Here is a 13,129-nt window from a genome sequence, read left to right as displayed (position 1 = left end):
TTTAAACTTTCTTGGCCTTCACTGTTGCTGTAAGGCACCATGTCAATGAATTAGACACTTAAGGGTTAAACTTCTCTGAAAATGCAAATAGTTTAGAATTTAAGGGGAAAAAAATCTATGTATATGAGGCATTTGGATCAACTGAATTTAAATAATTTTTAAGAGGTACCCCAAATTCCAAAATGCTAGTTGGCTTAAAGAACTCTTAAGAAACAACAGACTCTACTGAATCTTTTTTTGCTATTTGCTATTTATAAATCAGGACAGCTATTATCTGCAGAAGCTGAGTAACAATTACAGTTGCTAAGCCCCAAGAAGAATACTTATTCTTCATGTCAGAGGTAAATTATATGAATATGAGCTACTAAAAAAAAAAAAAAGAATTTTGTACTCAATCAATAGCATGAAATAACTAGTAATAGTAAATGGTGAAAGAATAGAAATACAAGCAGGAGCAAGATTTTAAAAGCAAGAAAACTACAGGCACTAGTAACTTTTTAAAGCATTGTTTATTATTCCCTAATAGCCAGATTCATGGAAGGCCTTAAAATGTAAAATGTCGTGTTTAAACTCTTTTTTTTCCATCTCCCTCAGCTCAAAAATGGAAAAGGAAGTGATGACCATACTGCTCTGATTTATAAGATTCTGCTACCATCTTCCTAATAGTGGTCAAGATTACTATGTGCATTTTACATGTGTTATCATCTCATTTAAATTTAACGACACACCTAAAACAAAAGTATAATTTTTATTTCCATTTAACTGAAGAAATAGAGTGAGTGAAGGGAGGGTCAGGTTGGGATTCAAAGCCAGGTGGTGAACCCCAAAGAACAAACCTCAATCTCTTGGCTGTACACCCTCCCTAATTAGGAGCTACTTAGTGAGGGATGAGGTCTGTTTGTCCACCTAACCAAGAAGCTTCCTGATTGAGTCATCCCGCCAGCATTTTCACGACTGCCTTCAGAAACCTGTGTACCCACTGAAATTCACGTTAAAGAGGTCAGAACTCTTTCCCTTCAGAATTTTCTATGTAGACTGAATGAAGGGGATTATCAAATACAGTTTCCTCCCAACATGCACAAAGTAAAAGAATCTAAAACCAAAACCACACAAAGATCTTATATGATGATTTCATTATATGTAACCATTCCATAATTTTAAAATAAAATTATCTTTTCCTCCATTCCTTCTCAAACATCCTCATCTTTTTTGTACCTTGGAGCATATACATGACATATACTAACTATTAGCATAATGCACTGTTTGACCTTGTATGTGTGAACTTTTAAAAGTCTCTTTAGAAGAAGTTAGGGCTTCCCTGATAGCTCAGATAGTAAAGAATCTGTCTGCAGTGCAGGAGACCCTGGGTCAGAAAGATCCCCTGGAGAAAGCAATGGCAACCCACTCCAGTATTCTTGCCTGGAGAATGCCATGGATAGAGGAGCCTGGCGGGCATAGTCCATGGGGTTGCAAAGAATCGGACATGACTGAGCAACTAACACTTGTTATAAGAAATTGAACTTACTACTAAGAGATCTCGACTTTCCTGATTTCCACCAGGACTGGTATAGAAAAAATGCAGTACTAAACTCATAAGCTTGTTTGAATAACTACATTAAATTAAACAGGATTCTGCACCTTGCAGAATATTACAGAGAACAGAGAATACTGGGTTAGGGTGTATATTAGGAAGAATAAGACATCTGCAATTCATGCCTACTTTTAAAATTCAAGTATTATCTCTGTTACTGGTAGGTACAGAGGACTGTTAAACTAATACATCTTTAGTTCAGAACAGATAACAATACCTTAAAGAAGGAACGTAAATAGTTTTCCTTATTTAAGAATATAATCAGTGATTTTTAGTAAATAAAAAATTTACTAGATTACAAAGAAAATATCCTTCAACTGGGGTGTGTCCAGGGGACAGGATAGGGGGTGAGAAAAAAGGAATACTGGTGTCCTGATGTCTAAATCAGATCAACTGTCCAGTCTGGTGAGATGCCAATAATGGCCACACAAGAATTAAACAAGCTAGAAAGAGTGAAAGAGATTGAGTTGGGCTGAAGGGAATCCTTTGCCCAACACATTTCTTTCATCAGACAGGCTAAGAAGCAATTGAGAAATGTGCCCTTCCGAAGAGGACAGTACCTGTTCTGGGTATTGACCTCCACCTGGTCGGTCACCTGCCCCAAGGCTTCTTCCTCTTGCTTCTGCCGCAGCCTTTCCTGTCGGGCGCGGCGGCGCCGTTCCCTGGCGGCCTCTTCCTCGTCATCGTCATTCCGCTGGTAGGCGATTCTGCAACATCGAAAACACAACCTCTTGAGCCAAATGCCAACCATTTTTACCAGCTTCTTAGCAGGATCAACCCTGAACGTGACTACTTACTGAACCACAGGGTTCTCAGAGGGCGGTTCTGTTTCTTAACATTTAGAGACCTGATCTGACGAGTTTTTAAACTTGTATCTGAAAAGCATTAGTCCAATAGCTACAGAGGCTAATTGACAATGATCAAATAACAGCTTAAACTGAAAAAATTTATACAACAGCAACTGCCTTTGAAGACTGTGGGTTAGCTTATTTAGATTTCTTTACTAAGCTGATGATTAGTAAAGATTTAGAAGCAGAAATCCAAAGAATTGAACTGAAAGTAATCAAAACACTTAACCGAAAAGATTTAGCATGTTGTATGAATTATTTGTGGATACACTTTCACAAAGGTCAGAAAAGAATCAAGTTATGTTACCAAGCCAGGAATCTGGCATTAACAAGCCAAATAGCTAACTAAAAACCAGAGCAGGATATCCTCTTTGCTTGAATTTATTGTTTCCCTTGTAGCTCCTTTTCATGGAAGAAAGAAGGTGTCATTGACAGCTGAGAAGAGGCTTCACACTCAGGGCAGCGCCCTCTATGTATATGTGTGTGTGCTCACTGTGACCGACTCTTTGTGACCCCATGGACTGCAACCTGCAAGGCTCCTTTGTCCATGGGATTCTCCAGGCAAGAACACCGGAGTGGGTTGCCATCTCCTCCTCCAGGGGATCGTCCTGACCCAGGGATCCGACCTGTGTCTCTTATGTGTCCTGCATTGCAGGCGGATTCTCTATCACTGAGCCACTGGCAGTGCCCTCTATGGCCCCCTCTTTTGTCCTAAAACTGCCTTAGTGTTCCACCACCCTCACACTGGGCACCTCATGGGAGCCTACAGGCGTGTATTTAGATAGAACCTGTTGTCTAAGGCGTGCTGCGTTCCGTGGGGTCACAGAGTCCGACACGGGGCTGAATAACAATAGCAACAATGGCCAAGTAGAACAGGCAGAGAGGGTTTCCCAGGCATACGTGGTATTTAGCTTTCCTGGTTTATCTGAAGCAAAGAGCTATTTAGGGAAGTCATACAATCGGAATCACTAGTTAGATGTGTTTCCCCTAATTTTTAATCCCAAGTAAAGAGCTGGAGCTGGAGTGCTGCAGATGCTCAGACTCAAAAGGAGAAGGCCTACGTGGTTAACCGGGCTGCTCTGCAGGGAGGTCTGTGACTGGGATACACAGCGCTGAGGAGGCACGGCAGTGCTGGGTGACCTGATGATTCCATGGGTTGGGATGGAGCTACTGTGTGCACCAGACTGCTCTTTACATTGGAGAGTTCATGTGCTTTTTTTTTTTTTTAACAGTGTTACTTACATATCTACAAATAGAAATGCAGATATGTAAACATTACATGCCTATCAATCATGACTAAGCTAAAATAATTTACAAATGAAATCATACAATTTATACCAACAAAACAAACCTAACAGGACAGATGAAGTTTGCTCCTGTTGGACTTACAAACTAGGTATTTTTAGATCCAGTGCTTTATCTTTTGACTTCAATAATACAAATGCTTTGAATGTTTTTGGACCTAGGTATCTTACAAAACCAGATGAACAGTTCTGAAGGTTGGTTGGTTTGCTCTTTGCTACTTAAGAAACTCTGACTTCATACTTGCTAAAATGTGCTGGTGTGCAATATTCAAAAGCCAATATAAATAAACTGTCACTTAGTAATTCTATAAAGCTGACTGGTTTATTTCCACAAATATGGAGAGAAGGGTAGTGTGATACAGTTAAAGGATAACTAGATTAATATTCAGAAAACCTGGTTTCTACAACTGGTCTCTCCCTAGCTGGCAGCTCTTTGATTAACCTGCGTTACGCTGCCTTGCCTGGAAGTGGGTCACAATCAAAAGAAATCATGGATGTGTTGTGGTAAGTCAAGCTACAGTGTAGTATTTTGTTGTTATTAGGAAAGAGCAGTAGAGGAGCTGCTTTGTGAGGAAAGATGAGTTCAATTTTAGACTTGTTGAATTCGAGGTGACAGCATGACATGATTCAAATGTTCCTTTCTAATTCAATCACATTGTAGTTTGCAGTCAAAAGCCCTTCCCAGTGGTTTGGCTTCAGTCTTCAGATTCTTGGCTTCATATTCCTTTGGCTTATTTCTCAATAGACAACTTTAACCACAGCAGGGAGAATGAGTCCTTAATGATGGCTTCCCAAGCTAATCAAACAGAAAGTCTTAATTTGCCCGTCTACATCTCTGGTTCAGCCACGAGGTCTTGGCTATTACTTGGGGCCTTCCTTTTCCAAGACAAGCAAGACACATAAAAGCTCCATATGGGACACTTTTTGCCAGAAACAAAACTATCCCCTCTCCTAAAAATGGAATCTCATTTGAAGCTCTTAATTTCACATTATACTTGAACGATTTGAGATGTTACTGTCTCTTCCCACTCACCCAATGAGCTTCATGGTGGAGACTGTTGGCTTTTAGTTCTGACACCACCGAGATCTGCCATCTGTTTTGGCCAGGTCACACTCAGTCTTCCTTCATCTCAGATTCCTCACTGGAGGAGTGACCTTGAACAACTGGATCATCTCCACTGTCTCTTCTGACTCTTTTAACTTCCTATGGCTTACAATTTACCATTGCGTTGCAATGGTAGACTCTTGTCTAGGACACGCAATTGCCAGAGCTAAATTTTTGAGGACATTTATTCATTTTTAAATGTGTTTTATTGTGGTAAAATATAATATAAAATGTACTATTTTAACCATATTTAACTGTACAGTTAGTTCAGTGGCGCTGAGTGTATCCACACTGTCATGTAACTCTCACCATTATCCATCTCCTGAATGTTTCACCTTCCTAAAGGGAAACTCTGTCCCCATTAAACACTAACTCCCAATTCTCCTTCCCCACCCCCTCACCCCTGGCGCCTGGCATCTACCAGGGTACTTTCTGACTCTATGAACTTGACTATCCTAGATAACTTGTATAAGTGGAATCAAACAGTATTTGTCTGCACCTAAGTGTATTGGGACTTCCCTGGTAGCTCAGCTGGTTTAGAATCTGCCTACAATGCAGGAGACCCTGGTTCAATTCCTGGGTTGGGAAGACTCCCTGGAGAAGGGATAGGCTACCCACTCCAGGATTCATGGGCTTCCCAGTGACTCAGATGGTAAGGAATCCGCCTGCAATGTGGGAGACCTGGGTTCAATCCTTAGGTTAGGAAGATCCCCTGGAGGAGGGCATGGCAACCCACTGCAGTATTCTTGCCTGGAGAATCCCATGGATGGAGGAGCCTGGTGGGCTACAGTCCATGGGGATGCAAAGAGTCAGACACGACTGAGTAAGCACAGCATAACAATGTGTACTGGGATGCATTTTTTAATTTTTTAATTTTTTTTTTACTGGGATGCATTTTTAAGGTTAGCTTCATTCATGCCCTACAGATTGTACCTTTCTTCTTTCTCTGTGCTATATAGTAGGTTCTTGGTAGCTATCTATTTTATACATATGTCTATTAATAAAGAGACATGTTAAAATTGTTTTCAAAGTTCAAAACAAAAAAGGAGACAAAATGATTTCATGGTATTTTGAATCAGAATGTGCCCAGTTGCTGGCTCAATGACTTATCAGTTGACTTTATATGTGAAATTGTGTCCATGCCAAATGACTTGATATGTGTGCAAATTCTTTGAAAGTGAACCTCCCTACATCAGCTCTCCAAGGTCAGAGCACACAGTGGCTGCTTAGCTTTCAGGCCTCTCCCATGACAACTACCCTTCATACTACTACCAGAGACTTATTACTTTTCTTTCAAAATTGAAAAAAACTTAATTGTTAATTTTTTTTCTGGCTCCAAAAGTAACATGCATTTATTGTTTTCTTAAACCAGACATTAAAAAATTTATAAAAGAGAAAGTAAAAATCAGTTTCCTAATCACACCACTCAGATATGAACATGATTAATATTCAGTGTATTCTACCAGAACGTCACCTATCTTTACATGAAAGTGTTAGTGTCTCAGTCATGTCCAACTCTTTGCGACCCCATGGACTGTAGCTCACGAGGCTCCTCTGTCCATGGCATTCTCCAGGCAAGAATACTGGAATGGGTCGTCATTCCCTTCTCTAGAGAATCTTCCTGACCCAGGGATTGAACCCGGGTCTCCTACATAGCAGGCAGATTCTTTACCATCTGAGCCACCAGGGAAGAACTATGCATGCATAGATATTTTAATTTTTAACCAAATAGGATCATGAGATATACATTATTTTAGAAACAATTTCTTTAATTTACCTTATTTATTACTACTTTAACACATTAGCAAAATATAATTTTCAACAGCAACACAGTATTTTTTGACTGGATGTATGTAGTAGATATAAGTATATGGATGTACTATAATCTATTTAACCAGTTTTCTACGGATGGGCAGTTAAAATTTTTCCAAATTTATGTTCTTAGAAACAATGCTACAAAGGGCCTCACTATAGATATACTTTTACCACGTGTTCAATTATTTATCTAGGAAATGTTCTCAAAAGTTAGAATTTCTGAGTTTAGGAGTATGCTCATGTAAAGGCTTTTTGATACACATTGACCAACTGCCCTCCAGAAAGATATGTCACATGTGAGTGTTAATTTCACCATAACAAGAACTTACTCAAAAAGACAGATGAGAACACAGCATCCTTAATAAACCCACATGATAGGACAACTGCGTTAGGCTTTGGTTAAAGACAAAATGTTAACATTTCTGATTTTCCACACACCACATTTACATGTATTGAAATGCTGCTGACTAGTAAAAATCATACCTAACCACGCACTGGGTTGCAAAACGAAAGCATAACAATCCATTTGTTCTTTCTGTGAAACCTCAGCAGATGCTGGCAGTAACCAGTCTACTGTATCCTACACTACAAAGATAATTGATGTTCCCAGATGATTCACAAGCAGCAGAGTTCCTCTGAATCATCTGAGAAAGATTAAACTATGTTTATTAGAGTTTTAATCAAATGCATTTTATTAAAAAATGAGTAATCCCAAATGATTACTTGATAGGGGTGAAAGAGGAGAGTGAAAAAGCTGGCTTAAAACTCAACATTCAAAAAACTAACATCATGGCATCCAGTCCCATCACTTCATGGTAAATAGAAGGGGAAAAGGTGGAAACAGTGACAGATTTTTATTTTCTTGGGTTCCAAAATCACTGTGGATGGTGAGCGCAGCCATGAAATTAAAAGACACTTGCTCCTTGGAAGGAAAGCTATGACCAACCTAGACAGCATATTAAAAAGAAGAGATATCACTTTACTAAAGAAAGTCTGTATAGTCAAAGCTATGCTTTTTCCAGTAGTCATGGTACAGATGTGAGAGTTGGACCATAAAGAAGACTGAGGACTGAAGAATTGATGCTTTTGAATTGTAGTGCTGGAGAAGACTCTTGAGAATCCTTGAAAAGCAAGGAGATCAAGCCAGTAAATCCTAAAGGAAATCAATCTTGAATATTCATTAGAAGGACTGATGCTGAGGCTGAAGTTTTAATACTTTGGCCACCTGATGTGAAGTGCCGACTCATTGGAAAAGACCCTGATGCTGGAAAAGATTGAAGGCAAAAGGAGAAGAGGCCAGCTGAGGATGAGACGGTTAGATAGCATCACTGACTCACTGGATATGAGTTTGAACAAACTCTGGCAGATGGTGAAGGACAGGGAATGCAGTTCACAGGGTTGCAAAGTGTTGGACTCAACAACTGAACAACAATAACAAAATCTCAAGTGATAAGGAAAGCACCTCTTATTAAATGAAATGTTCAACTGACCAGAATCCATGACTTTCCCACCCAGGCTGGGTGTAAGCAGGTTTACTTTGGAGTATTATGCTTTGTTTCTGGGTAACTGCCTTTCCTCATCTTTTAGAGAACACTTGGAGAAAGGTGTGATTAATCTTACTGCAGGAAGGCAAGTGCTGAGGGAAGCAAAATGGCACATCAGATGTCTGGGAGAGAGATGATCTTGTGTGTGTGTGTGTGTGTGTGTGTGTGTGTGTTGTGTACGAGTAAGTGTTGACCAGTCTCAAAAGTCAATAGTAATTACATGATGTTATTTGATTGTGTCAGTGGTATGATAAAAGCAGAAAGGACTGGCTTTTCTTCCATTCCCAGAACCATTGCCTAAATATCCTGGTGTTATGTTATAAGAAAAAACAGATCTATGCACTGGGAAAACTCTCTTGGAATGCTGTGGCTTTCACACCAAAGACTTTTTAAGTCTTTACCACCAGACTTCTATTGCCTCAGTGTATTCAAGTAACACGGTAATCATGTTATAAGCTGTGCCTTTTAGATAGAAAGTTCAAATAAATAAAAGTTTTGCAGACATGGCGAATAATGAAACCACTGAGGACTCAGTGTCTTTACATTTGGCTGGACCAGGGTCTAAATGTATACTAGAAGAAAGAGGAAGTGGCAGAGGCTTCCACAGTCAGATACTGGAGCAAGCCACTAGTTGTCAGCTTGCCCCAATGTCCCCTGCATCCCATCTTCTCCAACAAACACTTCTCAAGACTTGCTCAACATTGGCAAAATTCTTTTTATGATTTCAACTACAGTTTAGAGTGTTTTTTTAACCCCGTGTTCTCCATAGTTAGAAAAATATTACTCTCATTTCCTTTGATTTTTTCTTAAAAAAAAATTTTTTTTTTTTTTTTTTTTTTGCTATTTTCTGATTTGAGACTCTAGTACATGATCCTTAAACTTTCAAGTAAAAATGCTGGCAATAACATTTTATTAACAAGATCTCTTATCAGGAAACCATGTTTAAAAATAGAACAAGAAGAAATAATAACTAGTTTTATGAGGGGCTGATTTTATTAAAAGTTAAAGAGAACTACAGAAAAGATTTAATTTTCCATATCTTATAGCAGTAGTTAGTAACATTTGAGGAATGTGAATCCCTTTAAAATATCAAGAAAAAATAAAATATTATGACAATTGCTTATACATTTGTTATCTATTAAAAATGTCTTATAAAGTGCCTATAAATTAACACTGTATAGAAAGGAATCTGTATTTTATAAAGCAGTGTATTAATACATATTTGGAGAACAGTTTTCATACTTTAAAAAATTATATATCAGACTACAGAAAACACTTGGTTTGGATATGAACTTGGGACTCTTTCAGTAATTTCATTGCTAGAGAACCATTGGTGTATAGAAGATTACCAGAGTGCCACTGAACAGACTTGGACTTGTCCCCTTCAAGCGCTTTTGCATCCTTTAACATTCCTTGTTCTTGGTAAGCACACATGCAGACCCACTGATTAAGTGACAAAAACCTCGGGGAAAACAAAAGGCTCAAGGCACTAAAATGAGGCCTGTGTACAAAAGACTTAAAGAGAGCTCATTCAGATAAAAATTTCCAAGTCTCTCTGTGTCCCTTGATTGTTTCTGCCACATCCCTCTACTTTAAAAAGAGAATGTTGCACCTAAAATTCCAACAGAACAAATAAATTCGCTACCTGAAAGGAGGACTCCTACCAGTAGCTCATCATTTGTGGATTCACAGTAAGTTGCAGACCAGTAGACACTTAGCTGAACCCCAAGTTCAGCTTTCATCTCCCTGTATCCCTCCATAACTCTGCTTTCATGCAAGGAGTCATCTGATAGAAGGTGGTGCTGACTGAAAAAGATTCCAGGTGGGAACTGAAATACTCAACCCCAAACATGATCTTGCCCCCAGTTTTCTGCAGCTGTACATTCCCCACGCAGGCCAGACTCAGGAGGAAGACAGCCTGGGGTTTAGCCACAAAGGCCAACTTCTTAGTCAATTACATTTCTTTGATTTCCATCATTCTTGGTTCTGACAATGTCATTGTCTTGACCTGGGTTTTACAATGGTGTCCAACTTAGAGCTAAAACCTCCTATGGGCTGAAAATGTACCCATCAGCTATTAGGAGGCAGAATGATTCATACATACTTCCAGTATTATTTTTCATGTACCAAAAAACCTCAGTGATTTTTTTTTTTCATAATATGAAATGCAAGCGATTCTCCAAACATATCCAGTTAGTTCTGTGAATTGCTCAAATGTTCTCAGTAAAATTGCGGGCAATGCTGTGATCAGGAGGGAAAAAATCCTGAGCTACTGAAATGAGTCATATTTGCTCTACAGATTTATTGTGTATTTGAAAGTTAAAAAGAGGTTTATAGATACATTCCAGGCTCTTAAATATGATTTTGTTTATATGTGGTATCTGTAAAATGTTGTGGCTTCATTTAATGCACATGAGGTCCAATTCTGAATGTTTTTCCTTGGATTCCTTAAAAGAAAGGCATTGAAAATTACAGTGGAGGAAAAAAATCAAGAAAATAAAAGTATTTTCAGGTCAGAATATGTTTAGAAATGGATTAATAGCCAATAGTCAATTGGTCTATTAGTAATTAACGCAGGCCAAAATGAAAGACAGCCCCTCTCATTTAGAATATGTGTGTGTGTGTGTGTGTGTGTGTGTGTGTGTATATATATATATATATTTTTTTTTTTCTGGTAGGGAAAGTAAAAATATGCTGAATTTCACTGTAGGATTCATTGCTATGTCAGGGTATGCCTTTTGTGGGAGTGCTGGCATGCAAGGGGATATGATACTCTGAAGAAGTTTACTTAGGAAGAAAGGTACGTCCTACCCCATCTCCTCATACACACATTTGAGAATTACTAAGTTTGCAAACCAGCCATAAATTTTGGTTCTCAGTAGTGAGACACTGTGTGCTTGCACACTTTAGGGTTCTCGTATATGTTGTCACCACAAGTCATCATCACCACCAGCCTACCATATGCTGTACACAATGGTGACGGCCATAATCAGATGAGTTTCTATAACCACAGACCATGATGGGGAAACGTTTGTTGCAGAACACAGTAGAAAGAAACAACTATCAGGCAGTGGGAGAAGAATCTCTTCACTTGCTTCCTCACACTCTCAGAGCAGGCTGGTTCTTAGAACTGTTTAACTGTGACGTCCTGTCAGACAAATAGATCGGGTCTGATTGATCACATATCGGGGAGTACGGGGAGTTCTGATTGTGACTCAGGTTTATATGGCTGAGGGCTTATGTGAACACAGTTCTCAGAATGGTCCCACCCTGGCAGATTCCTAAGCTTAGAGACTCACTTTTGAATTGATACACAAAGTCCCAGGAAAGTTTTAAAAGATCAACTCCAATTGTTTGGGATCGGTATTTTAAATTAAAAAGATATTTAGCATGAAATATATTTTACCTATGAATGAGTGTATAGTACATGACCACTTAAAAGAAAAATAATGAAACAAATACCATGTGCCTTCCACCCAGCTTAAATAGCACCAGCACCCTGGAAAGCCTTACGTGCTCTTCTTCAATCCCATCTGCCTCTCTTTCGTAATGCCTCCAAGCAACCTTTAGCCTGAGTTTTTCTTAATTATTTTCTTGCTTTTCTTTGTAGTTTTACCCCAACAGATGTACCCCTAAACAATTTGGTTTTCAGTTTTGCCTTTTTAGAACTTCATATAATCATACTGTATGAATCCTGTGATTAGTTTCTTTTACCCAATAGTATGCCTCTGAGATTCATCTATATTTATATAAATAGCTGTAGTTTATAATGACAGATGAGACATAGGTTTCCCAAACATTTCTTGAGATTCTAGTTTGGATGAGATAAATGTCTAATTTTTTATCCAATGGGTGCCATGTTTTTTTAAAACTCCACAGATGGTTGGTGATATTCAGTAGAAATAAAATGAATAGAATCAGGATTTCTTTCTTTTTGAATTGCTATTTTTTCACATTTTTTAAAAGAACAATGCTTCTGTCAAATCTATTAAACACGGATTTTGGAGGGATAATTCCATGGCAGTTTCCTGAGATAAAGTAAACTCTATTTATTCTGTCACAAACAGGACTGAATTTGCACCACTCCCACGATCCCACCCTATTCAAACAATAAGCTTGGTCAAATACAGTTCAGTTTTCAATTTATAAATGTTTAGAAAGTGTAGTTATGGAAAGAGAAGGTTGATGATGGAGAAGATATTTTACTTCTCACTTGATAATTCAAGTTAAGCTTTGATTTGAAATGAATGACAAGGAGTAAGAGAAATGTTTAAGTGGCCAGTAAGATAATTAAAATAAAGCAATCAAACTTTCCTCTCTTAACTTTAATTTGAAATTCAACTGGTATAAAATGTGACTGGGGGATAAACCTAATTATCACTTGTGTTTTCATAAACATTACTTTTTCTTCATCCTCAACCTAGGATTCTTTGTCGAGTAAGAATCTTAAATAAAATATGATCATTAATAAACTCAGACTTTTTAAAATGCTATCAGTCAAGAGTAAAATCTGACTTGGGGCTGTTTCCTGATGTATCTATGAAAGGACAATCTTGTTTTAATGTGCATAATAGATGTGGACAATAAACCTTGGGCTTAGGTAATTTATTTTCAAATAAAACATGATAAAATAATTCATCTGACCCAGGTACCCATGACTGGCAAGCTACATCTTGCCAGTTCTTTCTCTTGCTTGTAGGTCTGAACGTGGATATACAACTGATTGAAAAAAATACTACCTGAGAGCAGGGTGCAGGGAAAATCCAAGCCAAAGGCTGATTTGGATGCAACTACATCTGACCACAGATATATAAGCAAGCAGAGTCTTTTCACAGTCAAAAACAATCTCCTAGAAGCAGAAATTCCCATTGCCATCTTCAAATGTGAATATATGAACTCAGTTTAGATGAGTCTTAGTGTGA

General features: G+C 38.3%; 1 protein-coding gene across 10 annotated transcripts in view; it reads right to left on the bottom strand.

Annotated features, from left to right (window-relative positions):
* Positions 1–13,129, bottom strand: part of CALD1 (caldesmon 1) — a 227,643-nt gene that overhangs the window by 37,676 nt on the left and 176,838 nt on the right. For all 10 annotated transcript variants that reach the window (XM_043872933.1, XM_043872935.1, XM_043872934.1 and 7 more), the window contains one exon: positions 2,152–2,298. In XM_043872933.1, the coding sequence (XP_043728868.1) occupies positions 2,152–2,298 (147 nt within the window). The remainder of the gene's footprint in view (positions 1–2,151; positions 2,299–13,129) is intronic.

Source organism: Cervus elaphus, chromosome 18 (assembly GCF_910594005.1).
Source record: "Cervus elaphus chromosome 18, mCerEla1.1, whole genome shotgun sequence".
NCBI classification, from domain to species: Eukaryota; Metazoa; Chordata; class Mammalia; order Artiodactyla; family Cervidae; genus Cervus; species Cervus elaphus.
The sequence above is the reverse complement of the archived record's forward strand: the minus strand, read 5'-3'. Positions and strand labels throughout refer to the sequence as shown.